This window comes from Lynx rufus, unplaced genomic scaffold (genome assembly GCF_022079265.1).
Source record: "Lynx rufus isolate CCGP_SWC_20201006 ecotype Redwood Valley unplaced genomic scaffold, mLynRuf1.p SCAF_31, whole genome shotgun sequence".
NCBI classification, from domain to species: Eukaryota; Metazoa; Chordata; class Mammalia; order Carnivora; family Felidae; genus Lynx; species Lynx rufus.
This window is the reverse complement of record NW_025814847.1, coordinates 5,429,847-5,444,303: the sequence shown is the minus strand read 5'-3', so window position 1 is coordinate 5,444,303 and position 14,457 is coordinate 5,429,847. Positions and strand designations below refer to the sequence as shown.

Genomic DNA, 14,457 nt, shown 5'->3' with positions numbered 1-14,457 from the left:
GCAGCCGGCGCCCGCCCGCCTCCGCCCGCGCCGCCCCGCCCGGTCCGGCCCCTACCTGCCGGCCCGCGGCTCCCGGGCTCCCGGCCCGCGGGCCGGGCGGGGCGGCTCGGAGGCGGGCGGCTGGCGGGCTACCCGGTCCCGGACATGGCGCCGGGCTCGGCTCGCTCCCGCCGGGCGGCGGACGGAGGGACAGGCGGCCGGGGCGCCGCGCCGCACTCGTCCGCGCGCCCCGCTTTCCCTGAGCCCCTCAACCCCCCCCCACACACACCCCGCACCCCCGGCCGTGACCCCGCCGCGCCCGCCCGGCGCCTGCAGCGCGACCCCTGGCGGCCGGGAGGGCCCCCTGCACGCAGGCCGCCGGGCCTGGTCTCATGTGGCCCAGGAGGCCCCCGCTGGCTGCGCCGACCCTGTGACACCCCTACTTCCAGGTTTAGGGGACACTGCATTCCCTGTTGGCTTCGGCCACAAGCTCTCAGTTCCCTTTTCTGAAAAAGACAAGGGCTTTGGAAAGAGGAAGAGGAGAGGCCGGCATCGTGGGGTGTAGGGAAAGCAGGGGGGCAGGGGAGCCGAAGGGGACACCACTCCCTTGACTGGTGAGTGCGGAAGAGCATGGAGGGCAGAGGGCAGTCGGAAAGGGGAAGCCTCTCCAGGCGAGTGGCGAGAGACCCGGGAGCATCCCACCGAGGCTGCCCAGGTACGACTGTCTCCTAGGCTCTCCCGGCACCCAGCCTGAGTCCTGCCTGGCATCCGCAATTGGTGTGAAAGCCTCCTCGGAGCCAGCTGCCCCTGGGTAAACTTCGGACTGCCGTCTCAGCCATCGGCCACCTCCTCACCCGGAACTCACTGCCAGGCCTCAGCACTGCGCCTGGCCAGCCAGGGCCCCCTGTCCCCACGCTCAGCCTAGCCTGGACAGGTGGGGTGGGAGGGCACGGGAGGGGCACATGTGCTGCCCTGGGAGTCCTCAGCCAGCCTGGACGCCCAAGTTCAACGCTGGGTACAGATTCTGAGGCTGAGGCCCCTCCACAAACCACAACAGCGCTGAGAAGAGGGCCCCAGGACCCTCTAAACCCCCAGATACATATCCAACAATAGAAACCACGCCAAAGCTTGATATGATTTTTTTATTAACATATAATATATTTAATAAAAAATAATATCCACTCTGGCTCTCTCCTGCGTTGCAAGGGGAAGAGTGGGGAGGGGCTGGCACCGCCCACCCCCCAGGCGCAGGGCAAGCCCCGCCTCCGGGGCTCCCCTCCATCCCTGCCTTCCAACGGGCTCTGACCTCCAGACAGAGGATTCAAAGTTACAAGTGCTTTAGGCCCTCCCTCCAGCTCCCCCAGGCCCGCCCCTTGTGCAGAGCTCAGGGGCCACCTGGACGAGACCCCTTGCTTTTTTCTCATTCTTGGGATCCCTCGTTCATGGTAGAAAGAGGATCTAGGGGGCAGAGTGGAGTCTCTACTGGCCAGGGGGAAGGAAGGAAAGGACCAGTGACAGGGCAGGGCCAAGAAGACGGACGCCGATGCGGCCCCTCACTGCAGCCGGTCACTGCGGAAAGAGTCCTCCACGGCAGGATCGGGCAGCAGGGCACAGGGGTCGCTCAGCATGTGGAGCCCTTCCAGGCCCAGGGGCTCCATGCGCAGCTCCTCCTCCAGCCCCAGCCCCAGCCCCAGCCCGGCCGCCGCCACCTCGAAGCCAGGCACTCCGGCCAGGGCTGCGGCAATCTCCTTAGAGAAGCCGGGGGAGGAGTCTCCTGTGTGGGCAGAAGAGAAGGGTGAGAGCCGGGCCCGGAAAACTCTCCTGAGACTCCTCAGTCTCGTGACGCGCCGGCAAACGTGTCCTCTCCTCCTTCCCTGCCCGTCACCACCCACGCCGCTCACCTGGAAGAATGATGTTGGGCCCTGAGCCATGGCGGGAACAGTGGGTCAAGTTCTGGTGGTTGAGGGTATGGGGGTCCTGGAGGCCACTCACTGGCCCCTCGCCCCCTAAAAATCCAGGCCCTTCAGAAAAGCCAGGGGGGTCCAGCGCCAGGCTGGCCGATGGGCTCTCCATGCTGAACTGCTCTGGCTATGGACACACAGACAGACCCTGAGGAAGCGGGCTTCGGACCGGCGTGTCCCTTCTGCCCCCCTCGGCCCAGAGAAGCACTCCCCCCACACCCCCATCCCAAGGAATGAGAGGAGAGGGTTAAGACAGCAAGCAGAGCAGCAGAAGCAAGCACGGGGCCCGGAGCAGGTGCCACACCCGCCGGGACAGAGCGCGTGCATGCCGGGAAGAGAGCCAGTCAGGGCGGCAGCCGGCAGAGGGCACGCTGTGCAGGGACAGCTGAGGGCCAGGGGCAGGAGCGGGGGTCAAACGCAGGAGGAGAGAAGCCTCAGACCGGCAGTGCCGGTACCTGGAGGGGGTGATCCCCCACCCCCACCCCCACCAGCTCTCCCAGTTCAGAGCGCACCGGCCATCCCACATGGGCCCTCCCCTGCTGCTGAGCCGGAGACCTGGGCACTCACGTTCCCCAGGCTGAAGTCACTCATCAGCCGGTGGTGAGACTGCTGCCCGTGCCCCCCGGAGCTGGGCGGGTACAGTGGCCCACAGTGCGGTGGCCTGCCTGAGGGCTGCATCGGGCGGGCCTGAGAGGACAGCCCTGGCTGCGGCAGAGGCTTTGGGGTGGGCGGCTGGGCGGGCAGAACCAGACTCGGGGGGCTGTACGGGTATGGAGGCAGCCGCTGGTCAGCGGGCAGTCTGCTGGTATCCAGGGGGACACCCTGAAGGCAAGGAGAAAGGGAGAAGCTTAGCCCTCAGTGCGCCGCCAAGAGGAACTCTTGGGGTTCCCCACCCTGTGAGGCTGCAACCATCCTCCACACAAAGCTGACGGTGCCACGGGGCGACCCCGGGGTTGGGCGCAGATTCCCAACGTGCGTGTGGGCCCGGAAGGGAGGGAATGAGTCTGAGCCCAACTTGCTCGGGATTCGCTGCAGAAGTGGTTCCTAAGCACCGTCAGCAAGCAAGTACTTGCAACCCATCCCACAGGCCAGCAGCAGCGGCAGGGGGGCGGGGAGAGGGGCGTGGGTCTCGCTCCAGGCTCTGAGGGAGCAGAGCCCTTGCTGGCCTGGCCTTAGTCTTTCCTCCACGAAAGGGGACCTGCGTCGAGATGGAACACACAACACGCATTCCAGGGAAGGGGGTGGAGGAGGAGGGGCAAGAGAAAAGAAGAGCGGGCATTTCGGCATCGAGGAAGGAGCCCTCAGCTAGATGCCCAGTCTGGTCCCAACTCCTCCTAACGTGCAGAGTAAGCTTGGACGGTACTTTCCCTGGGGCCAACGTCCTCCTCTTGAAAACAAAGAACGGAGCCGAGGCCGTGTGATCTGAGAGCCTCCGCCTCCGGGAAGTGGGTGCGAAACAGCCATGGGAGAGGTGGATGAGACAGGATGGCGACACGAGAACAGACAGACAGACGGCACGGGAAGAAGGGAGGGAGGGAGGCAAGGCAAGGACCAAGCTGGCATGTTCTGGAGCGTGCGCCTGAGCCGGCCTGGCCTAAGCACGTCCCGTCAACCGTTCCCGTGACCCTTACAGAGGCATCCTCATTCTACAGGTGAGCACGCGAGGCCCACAGACCACGGCAGCCCTCCCGACCACCCGTCCAGGGAGGCGGCTGCTGGCAAGACGTGGGGCCAGGATGTGACCCCGGGGCCTGCACTCTTCAGGAGCGGGGAGGCGAGAGGGGCAGGGGAATGGAGGGGAGGGCGGACACGGGAGCTCAGAAGTGAGGACAGACATCTGGAAAGCTGAAGGGGGGAGGGAGAGCTCTCAGCAGGAAGAGAAGAGCAAGGGAGACACAGAGGGAAGGGAGCCACGCATACCTGAGTGATGGAGGACAAGGTGGGTGACACTGTTGGCGAAAACTGTTTGGGCAGCTGCTGTTGGGACCTCCTGGCGTCAGCTGGGCCCGCGGGCAAACTCAGGGGGCTGAGGGGCACACGGCGATGGCGGGGGGAGGTCCCGGGGGTAGAAGCCGGGTAAGGGGGGGCACCCAGGGCAGGGGGCGAGGCAGAGGAGGAGGATGCAGAGGAGAGGGCCGGGGCGCTGAGTGAGGGGTGGCCCAAGGAGGCGGTGGGCAGTGTGTGTCGGGCCAGGGAAGAGGCAGGCAGTGAGGGGTGGCTGTGGGAGCCCTGGAGCTGGGGCTGGGGACCGCTCAGGGAGGCCTGCAGGTTGGGATTGCTCAGGGAGGCCTGCAGGTTGGGATTGCTCAGGGAGGCCTGCAAGGGTGGGTGGCTGAGAGGGGAAGGAAGTCCTGCACAGACAAAAACCAGAGATGCCAACGTTACTGATGGGAGCTGGGCCCCCTTCTGCCCAGAACAGGTAGCAGTGACCAGACTATGGAAGCGGCAAGGCGATGTCCTCCCTGCTCTGTCCCTGACAGTGAGGCCGGCACGGCCCGCCTGAAGGCTGCCCTCATCACCTTTCTAGAAAAAGCCTCATCTGCCGTGAGGGAATCCTGGGGTGGACTGGTGTGTGCAGTCACGGGAGGGTCCCAGGTGCTCAAGCCCCCCACCCCTCCGCCCCTCCAGCCAGGCAGCACTCCAGGGAACACTCACCTGGCGCATCATAGCCCGAGCCCGGGCCCAGGCCCAGGCCCCCGCTGATGCCCAGGTGGGTCATCGTGTGGGTCAAATTGGAAGTACTGCTTCCCCCGCTCAGGTGGGGGTAGGCGGTCTCCTCAGGGTCCAGGGGGGTAGGGAGCGGTGGGGGGAAGTGCAGGTTGGTGAGGTCAGGCAGGGAGCCTCCCGTGTTCATGGCGGGCGGGAGGACAGGCACGCTGGCAGGCTGGTCAGGAGACGGAAAGATGCTGTGGGGGGGAAAGGACAGAGAGGGGGACGTGGGGGCCGCGGTCGGGGGGCAGGGGGCTGGACGCCAGCCTCCCACGTCTCCCCCAGCCCCTCCGCCGGCCTCCCGGAGGTGCCTACTTAATTCCAGGGACTTCGCAGGACCGAGGCCGGGAGGAGGAGGAGGCCAGCTGAGGAGAGAAGGAAGAACACTTAGCAAGGGCCAAGGAGGACCTGGCCCGTGGAAAGAAGAGGGACGTGGGCCACACCGACCTTCTTCGCGTCCCAGGGCTTCAGCAAGTGCTTGTCGTCCAGCAAGTTCTCCTCGGCACCATGGACTTGAAAGAGAAAGACTGGCCGTGAGAGTGGCCGACGGAGCTGGGGACGCGGGAGTCCTGCACCCGGCCCTGTTCGAAGCCCCGACTCTGGCCCAGAAACCCCCTGCCATCAGTATCCGCACACGGCAAGGAACACGTACCTTTGGAATCCACCTCACCATCCAGAAAACCTGCAAAGGATGCAGAAGAGTTGGCTCCGGGACGCGCTTCCCCGCGCGCCGGCTTGAGCCGTGGAAACTACTCCCTGCCCTGCCCGAGGCCTGGGCCGCTCACCTCCGCGGCGACCGGGCAGGATGCTGGGAGGGGCGGGACCTGGGTAAGTGTCCTGAGGGCTTGGGTTCATCACGCTGGTGTGAAGGGCAGAGTCAGAACTTGTCCTGGGGGGTGGGGGGGAGGCTGAGATGAGCGGGCTTCCCGGCCCCGGGCCCTGCTCCACAGGGGAAAGTGCTTGCTGGGACAGCGTGGAGCGGGGGAGCAGGGCCCAGAAACTGCGGTACGAGACGCGACCCGAGAAGGCCAGGGCCGTCACCTGTTCAGAGCAGATGGTAGTCGAAACAGCTGCCCCTTCTCTGCAGGGAAATTGCCCCAGGGCATCGTCCTGGGGTGGAAACACAGGGTCACCAGGAGGAAGGCTAGCGATGGACAGGAAAGCAGGCTCGGGGCTGGAGACGGCCGGGGCTGGGCAGCCAGGGCCGCGCCTCTTTTCCGGTTCTTCTGCTACCTGTGACCCGTGACCCCTCTCCCGCGATCAAGCTAAGGGATCTGGAAATTGTGAACTTCTCTCTGCCAGGACAAGTGGAACGGGCGTCGTGGAGGCCAGCGGGACTGTGCGGTGTAGGCACCGAGTAGGACGTGAGCGGGGAGGTCCAGACACCTGAGGGCCAGGACTCCGCCTCGGGCGCCCACTCCGCCTCCTCCCGACACACACCCCGGCCGGCCACGGTCCCCATTGGTCCCGCGCTGGCTGGGCTGGGAGGCTTGGCCGCCCGTGTCAACATGGCCAAGACCGGACTCTGACCCACCTACTCCGCCCGCCCCCACCCTCCCAGCCTAGCCCCAACCCAAGCTCCCTCCAGAGACACGTCAGAGTGGACAGGAGATCCGTCTGCCCTAGACACTGACCTCCGCCAGCTGGACTCCGGGGGAGGAGACAAGTAGGCAGGACTATAGGGAGAGCTGTCGACGTGAGCAGCACCAGTTAAGGAGAAGGGAGGAAGGGGCAGCGGGGACAGAGACCAGGTGAGAGAGTAGCGGGGGCAGCACAGGAGGCCGGTTCCAGAAACAAGCACCCCCTCCTCTTCTGCAAGGGGCGACAGCAGGGCCAAAGAAAGGAAGAGAGAAAGGAACCAGGCCCGGAAGAGTTGGAAAAATGAAGGAGACCAAGCAGACAGGGCGTGGGAAACGGGTCTACAAAAGCCTCTAGGACCGAAAGCCAGAAACAGAAAGGCGAGGAAGAAAAAGTGCAGAGGGACCCAAAGCCCCCTCCGGCAGGAGACACGTGTCCTGCCTCTGGCGGCAAAGGCAGGCCGAAGCCTGTGCCGCCAGAGACTGAGGCACGGCCCAGTGGGGGGGGGGGGGGGGGGGGCTCACCGCCACGGGAGCCAGCGCTGACGCGCGGGCCAGGGGGCAGCCTTTCTGGGAGGCCCGGAGAGGACCCCAGTCCCTTCCCACCACGAGTTCCCCGGGAACCCGGCCCCACCGCCCTCCGGGAAGGATATGTGGCGGGGGTGGCGGCGGAGCGGGGACACCATCCTTCGGGGGTCTCGCTGCACCCGCTCCACCAGCCCGTGGTGCCGAGTGCTCCGAGACGAATCCAGAGGCGAGTGGAGGGGGCTCTGCCAAAAGACACAGAGAAGTCAAAGGGGCAGCTGCCCGGGCGCCCGTGCCCTCCCCCCCCACCCCCCAGGGCCGGCGCCCACTCACCTGGAACTCGGCCAGGCCGCAGCCTATCTGGTTAACGTTGGGCAGAGACCCGCCGTAATGGGAGCTCCTCGTGTACGCCAGTCGCAATTTTTGGGCCTGTAACTGAGACACGGAGGACAGACGGCAACGTCAGGGAGGACCCTGACCGCTGTCCCCGTGGGCCACCCTTGCCACCTGTGTGCCACCACTGCCCGCGCACCCCGGAGGGCCACCCGAAGAAAAGGCCGTGCCGGGGGACGGGTCCGCTGCGACCTGGTGCAGAAGCTGCCCTGGCTCTTCTGCAGGCCACTCTCGTCACCACCACCGACGGCGGGCATCCCCCTGCCAGGCGGGGCCTGCCATTCTGCTTGCGGCCCGTCCCCGCTGGCAGCGGTCTAAACAGAGTCCCTGAGGGGTTGCCAGGAGCCCCCAGGCTAGTCACGTGGATTGACTCCGGGGAAGGGTGCCTAGGAGGCACCTCCACTTTCCCCTCCAGATGCGTCTAGGACTAACTGGCACGTGAGGGGCAGGCCACGGTGGATGCCACGGAGCCATTATCGCCGGCCTGTCCCCATGCCACTCCGGAGGGCACAGGCTTCTAGGCTCAGGAAAGCCACACAGACAGCCTGCACCACCAGAACTAGAATATCCAGGAAATGATGGCTCTCCGAGCTGGAAAAACAGTGCCAAAACCAAGAAGCCATCCTCTGTTTAAGTTCTCCCCCCACCCCAAGATTTTAAAGTAATCTCTACACCCAATGCGGGGGCTCAGACTCACAACCCTGAAATCAAGAGTCGCACGCTCCACAGCTGAGCCAGCCAGGTGCGCCCTTCTAACTAGTTCTAAAGGCTCTGGATTGCCAGGGGAACCTTGAGAATGGGGGTGAGGAATGCCCCAGTTCAGCCTGTGCCAGAGCCGTCTCCCTGACCTGACCCCCCACCCTGCGGAGACGCACCTGGAGGCACAACCCTCGGGCTGGCGTGGTGTTTGCCTGTCTACACGTCTCAAACCCGTCTGAGAGAGGTGAGCGTCGACTTCTGAGACGCAGACGCTGCTGCTAACCAAAACCCAGGCCCAGGGCGACTGGTGGGCTTCCGGGGGTCATGTACTGTTGTGCACAGGCCAACGTCAAAAGTGACTTTCTGTTCCAAGAGGTCGGCCCACTGAGCTTAGCGGACACGATGTGAACGTTTGGGCCGCTCGAATTGCTATTATTGTGTGTGATGACCCAGCCTCTCAGTAGCACAGGCCCCTGTAGCTGTGTCTGCCTCTGAGGAGCCCTCTCTGCTGGCCAGATAACCAGCTAAGCCCCAGATGTCTTATCTTTGGCTTTAGGTTCTTGGGTCCCCAAGCCCTGGCCTTGTATGCCCACTAGACATGTATGCGCAGCCCAGGGGCTGGGTGGGTGGAGGCGGCGTTCTGACAAACCAAAGCACTACAAAGACAGAAATCTCAGCTTTGAACTTCTCACGGCCTTTCTGTTTGCACACACAGATGCTCAAGTCCCCCCACACCTGTGCTGGAGTCACAGTCCAGACAGAGGGCAGCATCTCAAGCGGTGCCCCTCGCCCACCTTCTTGCCTCCTAAAGGAGAGCAGTCCAAAGTTAGATCAGGAACCTCATGGCACTTGGAGGGGTGTGTGTGCACAGGCACACGCGATTTGCCTCCCCACCTAACTCTCTCTGCTCTGACCCCCCGCAAACTAGAACACACGGTCTCTGGAAACTCAGAGGAAAAAAAACACAAGAAAGACTAACAGTTTAGGGTTGGACACACGCAAGCGTACAACCAGAGTCATGGTCACAGACACGACCACAGTCAGCCCAGCAGAAAGAGCTTTCAAATATGGTATTTACGTTCCACTACGTCCCCTGAGGTTCCTTCCAGCTCCCTGCCACGAGGGATCAGTGCCACACGCTCACCTGCTGTTTGGAGACTAACGTGTCCCTAAACAAGGGCTGCTTCCCAGCTGGGCCAACTCCCACCCTCACTCCCTCTGACATCCAGCCCTGGGAAGCAAGAAACCAAGGCCAGAGGGGCTTCAAAGGCAACTCGGCCAGGATGCTTTCTTTCTGGAACTACTTAGAAAAGAATATTCCCAAACATAGAAGGCCCTGCCCGACACCTCATAACCGACCCATTAAGCAGTCATCTTCCTAGAAAGCTCAGCAAACCTGACCTATAGCCAACTGGTTACCCGCTTTGGAGCCTCAAAGTCTCCACCTCCCCTCCACGGCGGCCAGAGCAAAACATCAAGCACAGTCTGTGCGCAATGGTCCTCACCTACATTCACGTCAGGAAACCACAAGAAATATTTGAAAAAGGAAGCAAAGGGAAGGGACGCAGGAGGGGACTTCCTGCCCCACTAGACCCGGCGCTGCGACTCAAACCACTCAAGGGGCCCTTTCCCGGAGGTTCGAAAGTGCCGAGAGCGGCACAACTGGGCAGAGGGAACCGACTGGAGGACATCACCAACTCGGAGGCGCCAGGCTGGGCCCGGCGGACCATGCCCCCGGCCCGGCCCCGCCTCGGGGATGCTGGCAGCAGCGTCCCCGGGGACTCGATCGGGGATGCGCTCTCTGCACGCGGCCCCCGCTCGCTCCCCAACCCCAGGCTCCCGCGAGCCCCGGCCTCCCCCGCAAGCCCGTCTTCCGGCCCCTCGGCCCTCCGCCCGCGCCTCCCGGACGGCGGCGGCCCCGCTCCGCCTCCCTCGCGCTGGCGCCCGCCCCCGCCCCGCCTCCCGGCTCCGCGCTCCGCGGCTGCTCGTTCCGCTCCCGCTGCCCGGGCGGCCCCTCACCCGGGTGGAGCCGATGTCCATCATCACCTCCTCGAAGGCCGCCGTCTCTTCGGCCTGACGCTGCTTCTGCAGCGCGATCTTCTCACTAAACTTGCGCGGATTGGAAGCTGCGGCCGTGGCCGAGCCGGGCCCGTTCGCTCCCGCCGTCGCCATCTTCCCCGCGCGTCCCTCCCCGCCACCCTCCCGGACCAGCCCCGGCCCCGCCGCGGGCCCCGGCCCGCGCCTCCAGCCGCAGCCGCCGCCGCCGCTGCCGCCGCCGCCGCCGCCTCGGCGAGCACCGCGAACCCGGCCCCAGCCTAGCCCGGACCTGCCGCGCGGGGGCCGCCGGGAACTGTAGTTTGTTTACGTGACCCTTGCGCGGCCTCGGGCGAGCGGCGCGGACAGGAAGCGGACCCCATTTCCCAGCAGCCTTGTGGCTCCGGGGCCTGGGAACTTGACTCCTCCTCCCTGGGCTCCTCCCCGCACGGGGCAGGCTGGGAAGAGTAGTTCTAAAGTTGTCCCGAGGCTCCGAACGCGAAGGGGAGCGGGATGCAGGGGAGGAAGGGGAAGGGGAGGAAGGGAAGGGGTGGAGACAGGGCGGGAAGAAGGAAGAGACAAAAGGAGAAAAATGTGGGTCTTCAGGCCCGAATGAGAATCGGGAGAGCAGGGTAATGTCCCTGTAAACATCTGGGACTCAAGCCCTCTCAGACTGGCCACGTGCCCACCCCTTCCCCAAGACAAATGAATCAGATACTGTACAAATATATAGAAACATCTTTTATTTGGGTAACAAGTCCCAAAACAGGTCAGTTAGTAAAATAGATTCTAGAGAATATGGCTCTGTCCACAGCCCTCCCTCCCCAAAAATAACGCTGAGGGTGAGCCTTCCCCTTCCCCCTTGGGCTCCTCTGGTATAGGAAAAAAAAAAAAGAAAAAAAAAGAAAGTTTTGGCAGTTCAGTTTTTATCATCTGGGCATGGGGTACCATGTCCATGTTCAATATTCCTAGGGTGTAGTGGTGGTGGTGGCGGCCGTGGCTCTGGCAACCCTCTCCCAGCCCTAACTCAGCAAACATTTCTGCCCCCAAATAAAGGGCAAGCAGGGCCCCTCCGCTGAAGTGTTGGGCACGGTTCAGTGCCATCACTGTGCTTTTTGAGAAAGAGGGAAGAGATTTATTTGGCACTTTAAAAATAGAGAAGTGAGCAGGACTAGAAAAGCCAGAGAAGGTACCAAAACTGGCAGGAAGAGGCCGTTTGGCACTAGTCCCCTGGGAGAAGGGAAGCAGGAGACTAAGAGGAGAGTAGGAGCTAAGAAAAGTAGGGGTCCACTCCACCCCCAAGTGACAGAGGGCTGAAATGGGCTAGAACCAGCAGGACAGCCGACCCTGGGCTGTGCCTTCTCTACACCTCTACCCCACAGCAGCTGGGCACCTGCCTCCAGCCTTCCCAGTGTCAGCTTGTCCCTGTATGTAGTGTCTGACCCCAGATTCTAGCATTCAGTGTCTTCCCCACTATGAACGTCCTTCAATCATGTCTTTAGTGACTTAACTATCTCTTGTCCCTTAGGGCCAGGCTCTTGTCTACCACATCCCTCTCATGGGTCAGATAGTTCCAAAGACTCCATCCCTACCTCTGAGAACCCCTTGATCCTCAGTACCTCCCTTCCCCACTCCTTATTCTCATACTCTGGGAGAGGAAAGGAAGGTCTAGGGCACCTGGAGCCCCCTAGACTTGGATGAAGAGCAGGCCAGTTAGCAGGGCAAAGCCTGCGAGGAGCAGAATGACCTTGAGGATCCTCTGTTCAGAAGTGGCCAGCTCCTGGGGCAGAATTTCCAGGAAGGTGATATAGAGAAAGGTGCCAGCTGCCATGCCCTCCAGCACAGACTGGGCCAGCTGGTGCAGTGGCCCAGCCGACTCTGCCAGGGCTGCACCCAGCCCAATGCCCAGAGGTGTCATGCATGCAAAGAGGATCCCACAGCCAGCTACCACCTGCGCCCGCAAACGGCTCTGCAGCAGCCGCAGGGACAAGCTCACGGCCAGGACGCCCTTGTGGAGCAGCAGAGCCAGGCACAGCTCCATGGCCCGCGCCCGGTCTCGCTGCAGCCCCACCGCCAGCCCCTCGAACACGGAGTGCAGGGCCAGGGAAAAGACCAGGACACAGGCTCGCAGGGCCGAGGGGGCCGCTGGGGCTCCACCCGCTTGTGGGAGCCCTGGCCCGTCGTGCCAGTGCTGCGGCCCACCATTTGTTCCCAGCAGGGCCCTCGTCTCCTCTCGAGGCGGCGGCCCTGACTGCTCCTTGTAAGCCAGTGTGATCTGCTCCATCACCAGGACCAGGAAGAAGCCCATCGCCAGGATGAACTCTTGTAGGGGGAACTGGAGCTGTGGGGAGAGGGTGGCAGGGAGCTCAGGGCACAGGCCGGGATGGGGCAGAGGGTTCACGGTCAGGGTGTAGAGGGGTCCCAGTCACAGACCCAGGGCCCCTCACAGACACATTTACACAAAGATAGTCATTTGGTGACACAGACACAGAGTGATACACAATCACACGGATTATGGCGTCCCTCACGGCACTACGTGTGGCTCAGCTTCAGCACTATTGAAATCTCGGATCGGATGAACCTTATTTTGGGGGGCTGTCCTGTACCCGAGCCGGTACCCAGTAAATGCCAAGAACAGGCACAAAGCCCTCCTTCCCAGAGCTGACAACCCAATGGTAGTGTCTCCAGACACTGCCAAATGTTTCCTGCGGAGGGGGCGCAAAACCACCCCCAACCGAGAGTCATGGATGCGGACGGCCTGGTGACACGGAGGCGCGTGCACGCACACAGGGATCAGGTGTCGCCCACCTCACCGTGTGCTCACACACAGAGCCACACACTATCATGGGGCCACTGAGACTTACACATAGTCACACAGGGCCACCCGCCACTCAGTCACAGCAGGTACATCAGTGTTACTTCCTCAGTCCTCAGTTGCAGGAAGAGGAAGAGCCCAGGGGGCCTTCCTGGCACCTCCACACAACTCTTTTTCCTGCGAGACTTCCCTACGCCTCGCACTTGACCTTCCTCACGTCCTACTTCTTTGAACTATGGCCTTTCTGGTCGGGAACTCCAGGCCTCCTTCCCTTCCCAGGCCCTCTATCACAGCCTTCAGGAAAGGGCTGTGAGAGTGAGGGTCATTCTTGGAAGGTGGGACCCAGGAACTCACAGAGCAGATCACATGCCTAGTAAGAAGGTTCGTCTCACTGTCAAAGGGTGCAAAACAGTCACATGGGGATGGGGTGGCGTGCGCCACAGAAAATTTATGCCCCATAACTGAAAACCCCAGTTCTTATGGCCACGTGCTAAACGCCTTCCGCACGGTCGTGGGGCACCCCAGGAAGACAGCCACACAAGCCACCTCTCCTCCAGGTATGTGACTGAGCACACCACACACGAAAGGGCGCATGCGGCCAGCAAGGGCTCACCGTCACGTGCAGGGCCGCCAGGGCCTCATCTATGGCAGCCAGGTAGTCAGGCAGGAGGTCCAGGAGACAGGTGGCCAGAAAGACACCTCCTGCGAAGCAGCTTACGAGGCTCAAGGCTTTTTGGCGGGAGGCTGGGCAGGAGCGGAGCACAGACAGGACTGAGCGACGAGCCCCCTCAGGCCCCCCTGCCCCAACCCAAGCAATGGTCGCTGCCACTTTCCCCCTTTAGGTCACCCTCCTCAGCCCCAGGGCCTTCCCCTACCCTCAGCCTGGGAGGCGGCGGGGAGGGGCCTCACCTGAGGCTTCGGGGCCAGCCCCCGGACGGCGCAGCACGCAGATGGGCACCAGGCTGCAGAGAAGCGTGAGCACCAGCAGCAGCACTAGGGCCCCCATTTTCACCTCCAGCCCCACGGGCCCTGGGGGCTGCGAGGCCACCGCCTCCGGACGCCACACCAGGAGCTCCGGCTCTCCCCAGGGCCCCATGGTGGCTGTGGCTGCTCCAACGACTGTCAGACCTGGGCAGACAGAGCCAAGGGGGCGATGGTCACTTAAAGGGGGGCAAAGGGGAGAGCTCGTCAGCAGAGCGGGGCTCCCTCACCCTGCCACCTTCCGACCTTCCCCACTCAGTGCGACTCATGCGCTCCTGTGGCGGGAACGGTCCTCTTTCCCCGCAGACTTCACCCCTCCGAGTGGCTCGTTCAGGGACCCCGCGACAGGGAAACTGAGGCGGGAGGGCTTGTGGGCGGCTCATTACCCTTTCACCTGGAGCTCCCAGACAGCCAAGGAGCCTGGGTCCTCTCGGGAAAGGGCAGGATGCGCCCCCTGCAGGAAGGAGAGGCCGGAGCGAAGGGGGTCGGGCGGCGCAGAGGTGTCGCGGGCAGCTCCGTGGGCCACCTGAGCAGGGTGTTTGGGGCCGGGTCACTCCCCGTTCTCGTTCCCCCAGCGCCGCGCCCGAAGCGGGCAGCGGCGGGCAGACGGCCACCGTCGGGGCCCGAGCGTGGAAGGGGTCGCGGCGGGCGCCCAGGCGGCCCCGCCCGCACGGCCCGAGGCGCACACTCACCTCGCCAGGGTCCCCCTCGGCCTCATCGGCCCCGTTCCGCCGCGACCCGGGCCCCGCCCGCCGCGACCCGCCCCCGAGACGCTTCCGGCCAA

At 63.6% G+C, this 14,457-nt stretch overlaps 2 protein-coding genes across 5 annotated transcripts; both read right to left on the bottom strand.

Moving 5' to 3' along the window:
• Positions 1-1,134: 1,134 nt before the first annotated feature.
• Positions 1,135-10,049, bottom strand: CRTC2 (CREB regulated transcription coactivator 2). Its single transcript, XM_047092886.1, has 14 exons — positions 9,863-10,049; positions 7,085-7,186; positions 6,880-6,996; positions 6,284-6,345; positions 5,691-5,759; positions 5,435-5,538; positions 5,302-5,331; positions 5,097-5,161; positions 4,965-5,014; positions 4,596-4,846; positions 3,861-4,291; positions 2,508-2,762; positions 1,881-2,067; positions 1,135-1,753 (listed from the first exon to the last, which is right to left on the bottom strand). Exons 1-14 carry the CDS (start codon positions 10,013-10,015, stop codon positions 1,533-1,535), a joined length of 2,097 nt encoding a protein of 698 aa, XP_046948842.1. The 5' UTR covers positions 10,016-10,049; the 3' UTR covers positions 1,135-1,532.
• A 554-nt stretch (positions 10,050-10,603) lies between these two features.
• On the bottom strand, positions 10,604-14,429 carry SLC39A1 (solute carrier family 39 member 1). Of its 4 annotated transcripts, XM_047092983.1 has the most exons (5): positions 14,366-14,429; positions 14,060-14,199; positions 13,602-13,820; positions 13,306-13,436; positions 10,604-12,218 (listed from the first exon to the last, which is right to left on the bottom strand). In XM_047092983.1, the coding sequence occupies exons 3-5, from the start codon at positions 13,786-13,788 to the stop codon at positions 11,565-11,567; spliced, it is 972 nt and encodes a 323-aa protein (XP_046948939.1). In that variant the 5' UTR covers positions 13,789-13,820; positions 14,060-14,199; positions 14,366-14,429; the 3' UTR covers positions 10,604-11,564. The 4 variants fall into 4 exon arrangements, with proteins under 4 accessions (XP_046948939.1, XP_046948942.1, XP_046948940.1 ...); XM_047092986.1 differs by lacking the exon at positions 14,060-14,199 and having other exon boundaries at positions 14,366-14,409; XM_047092984.1 differs by lacking the exon at positions 14,366-14,429 and having other exon boundaries at positions 13,920-14,338.
• Positions 14,430-14,457: the final 28 nt, after the last annotated feature.

What these genes read in the sequence shown, in the direction of transcription:
- CRTC2 (XM_047092886.1), bottom strand. Translation starts at nt 10,015, where the DNA reads ATGGCGACGGCGGGAGCGAACGGGCCCGGCTCGGCCACGGCCGCAGCT. An exon ending in TCCGCCGCCACCCCCGCCAC is followed by an intron (nt 6,346 to 6,879) that starts ATATCCTTCCCG and finishes GGTGCTGCTCAC; the next exon opens with GTCGACAGCTCTCCCTATAG. An exon ending in GTGACTTCAGCCTGGGGAAC is followed by an intron (nt 2,068 to 2,507) that starts GTGAGTGCCCAG and finishes GTGTGTCCATAG; the next exon opens with CCAGAGCAGTTCAGCATGGA.
- SLC39A1 (XM_047092983.1), bottom strand. Translation starts at nt 13,788, where the DNA reads ATGGGGCCCTGGGGAGAGCCGGAGCTCCTGGTGTGGCGTCCGGAGGCG. An exon ending in GGCTGGCCCCGAAGCCTCAG is followed by an intron (nt 13,437 to 13,601) that starts GTGAGGCCCCTC and finishes GCTCCTGCCCAG; the next exon opens with CCTCCCGCCAAAAAGCCTTG. An exon ending in TGGCGGCCCTGCACGTGACG is followed by an intron (nt 12,219 to 13,305) that starts GTGAGCCCTTGC and finishes CTCTCCCCACAG; the next exon opens with CTCCAGTTCCCCCTACAAGA.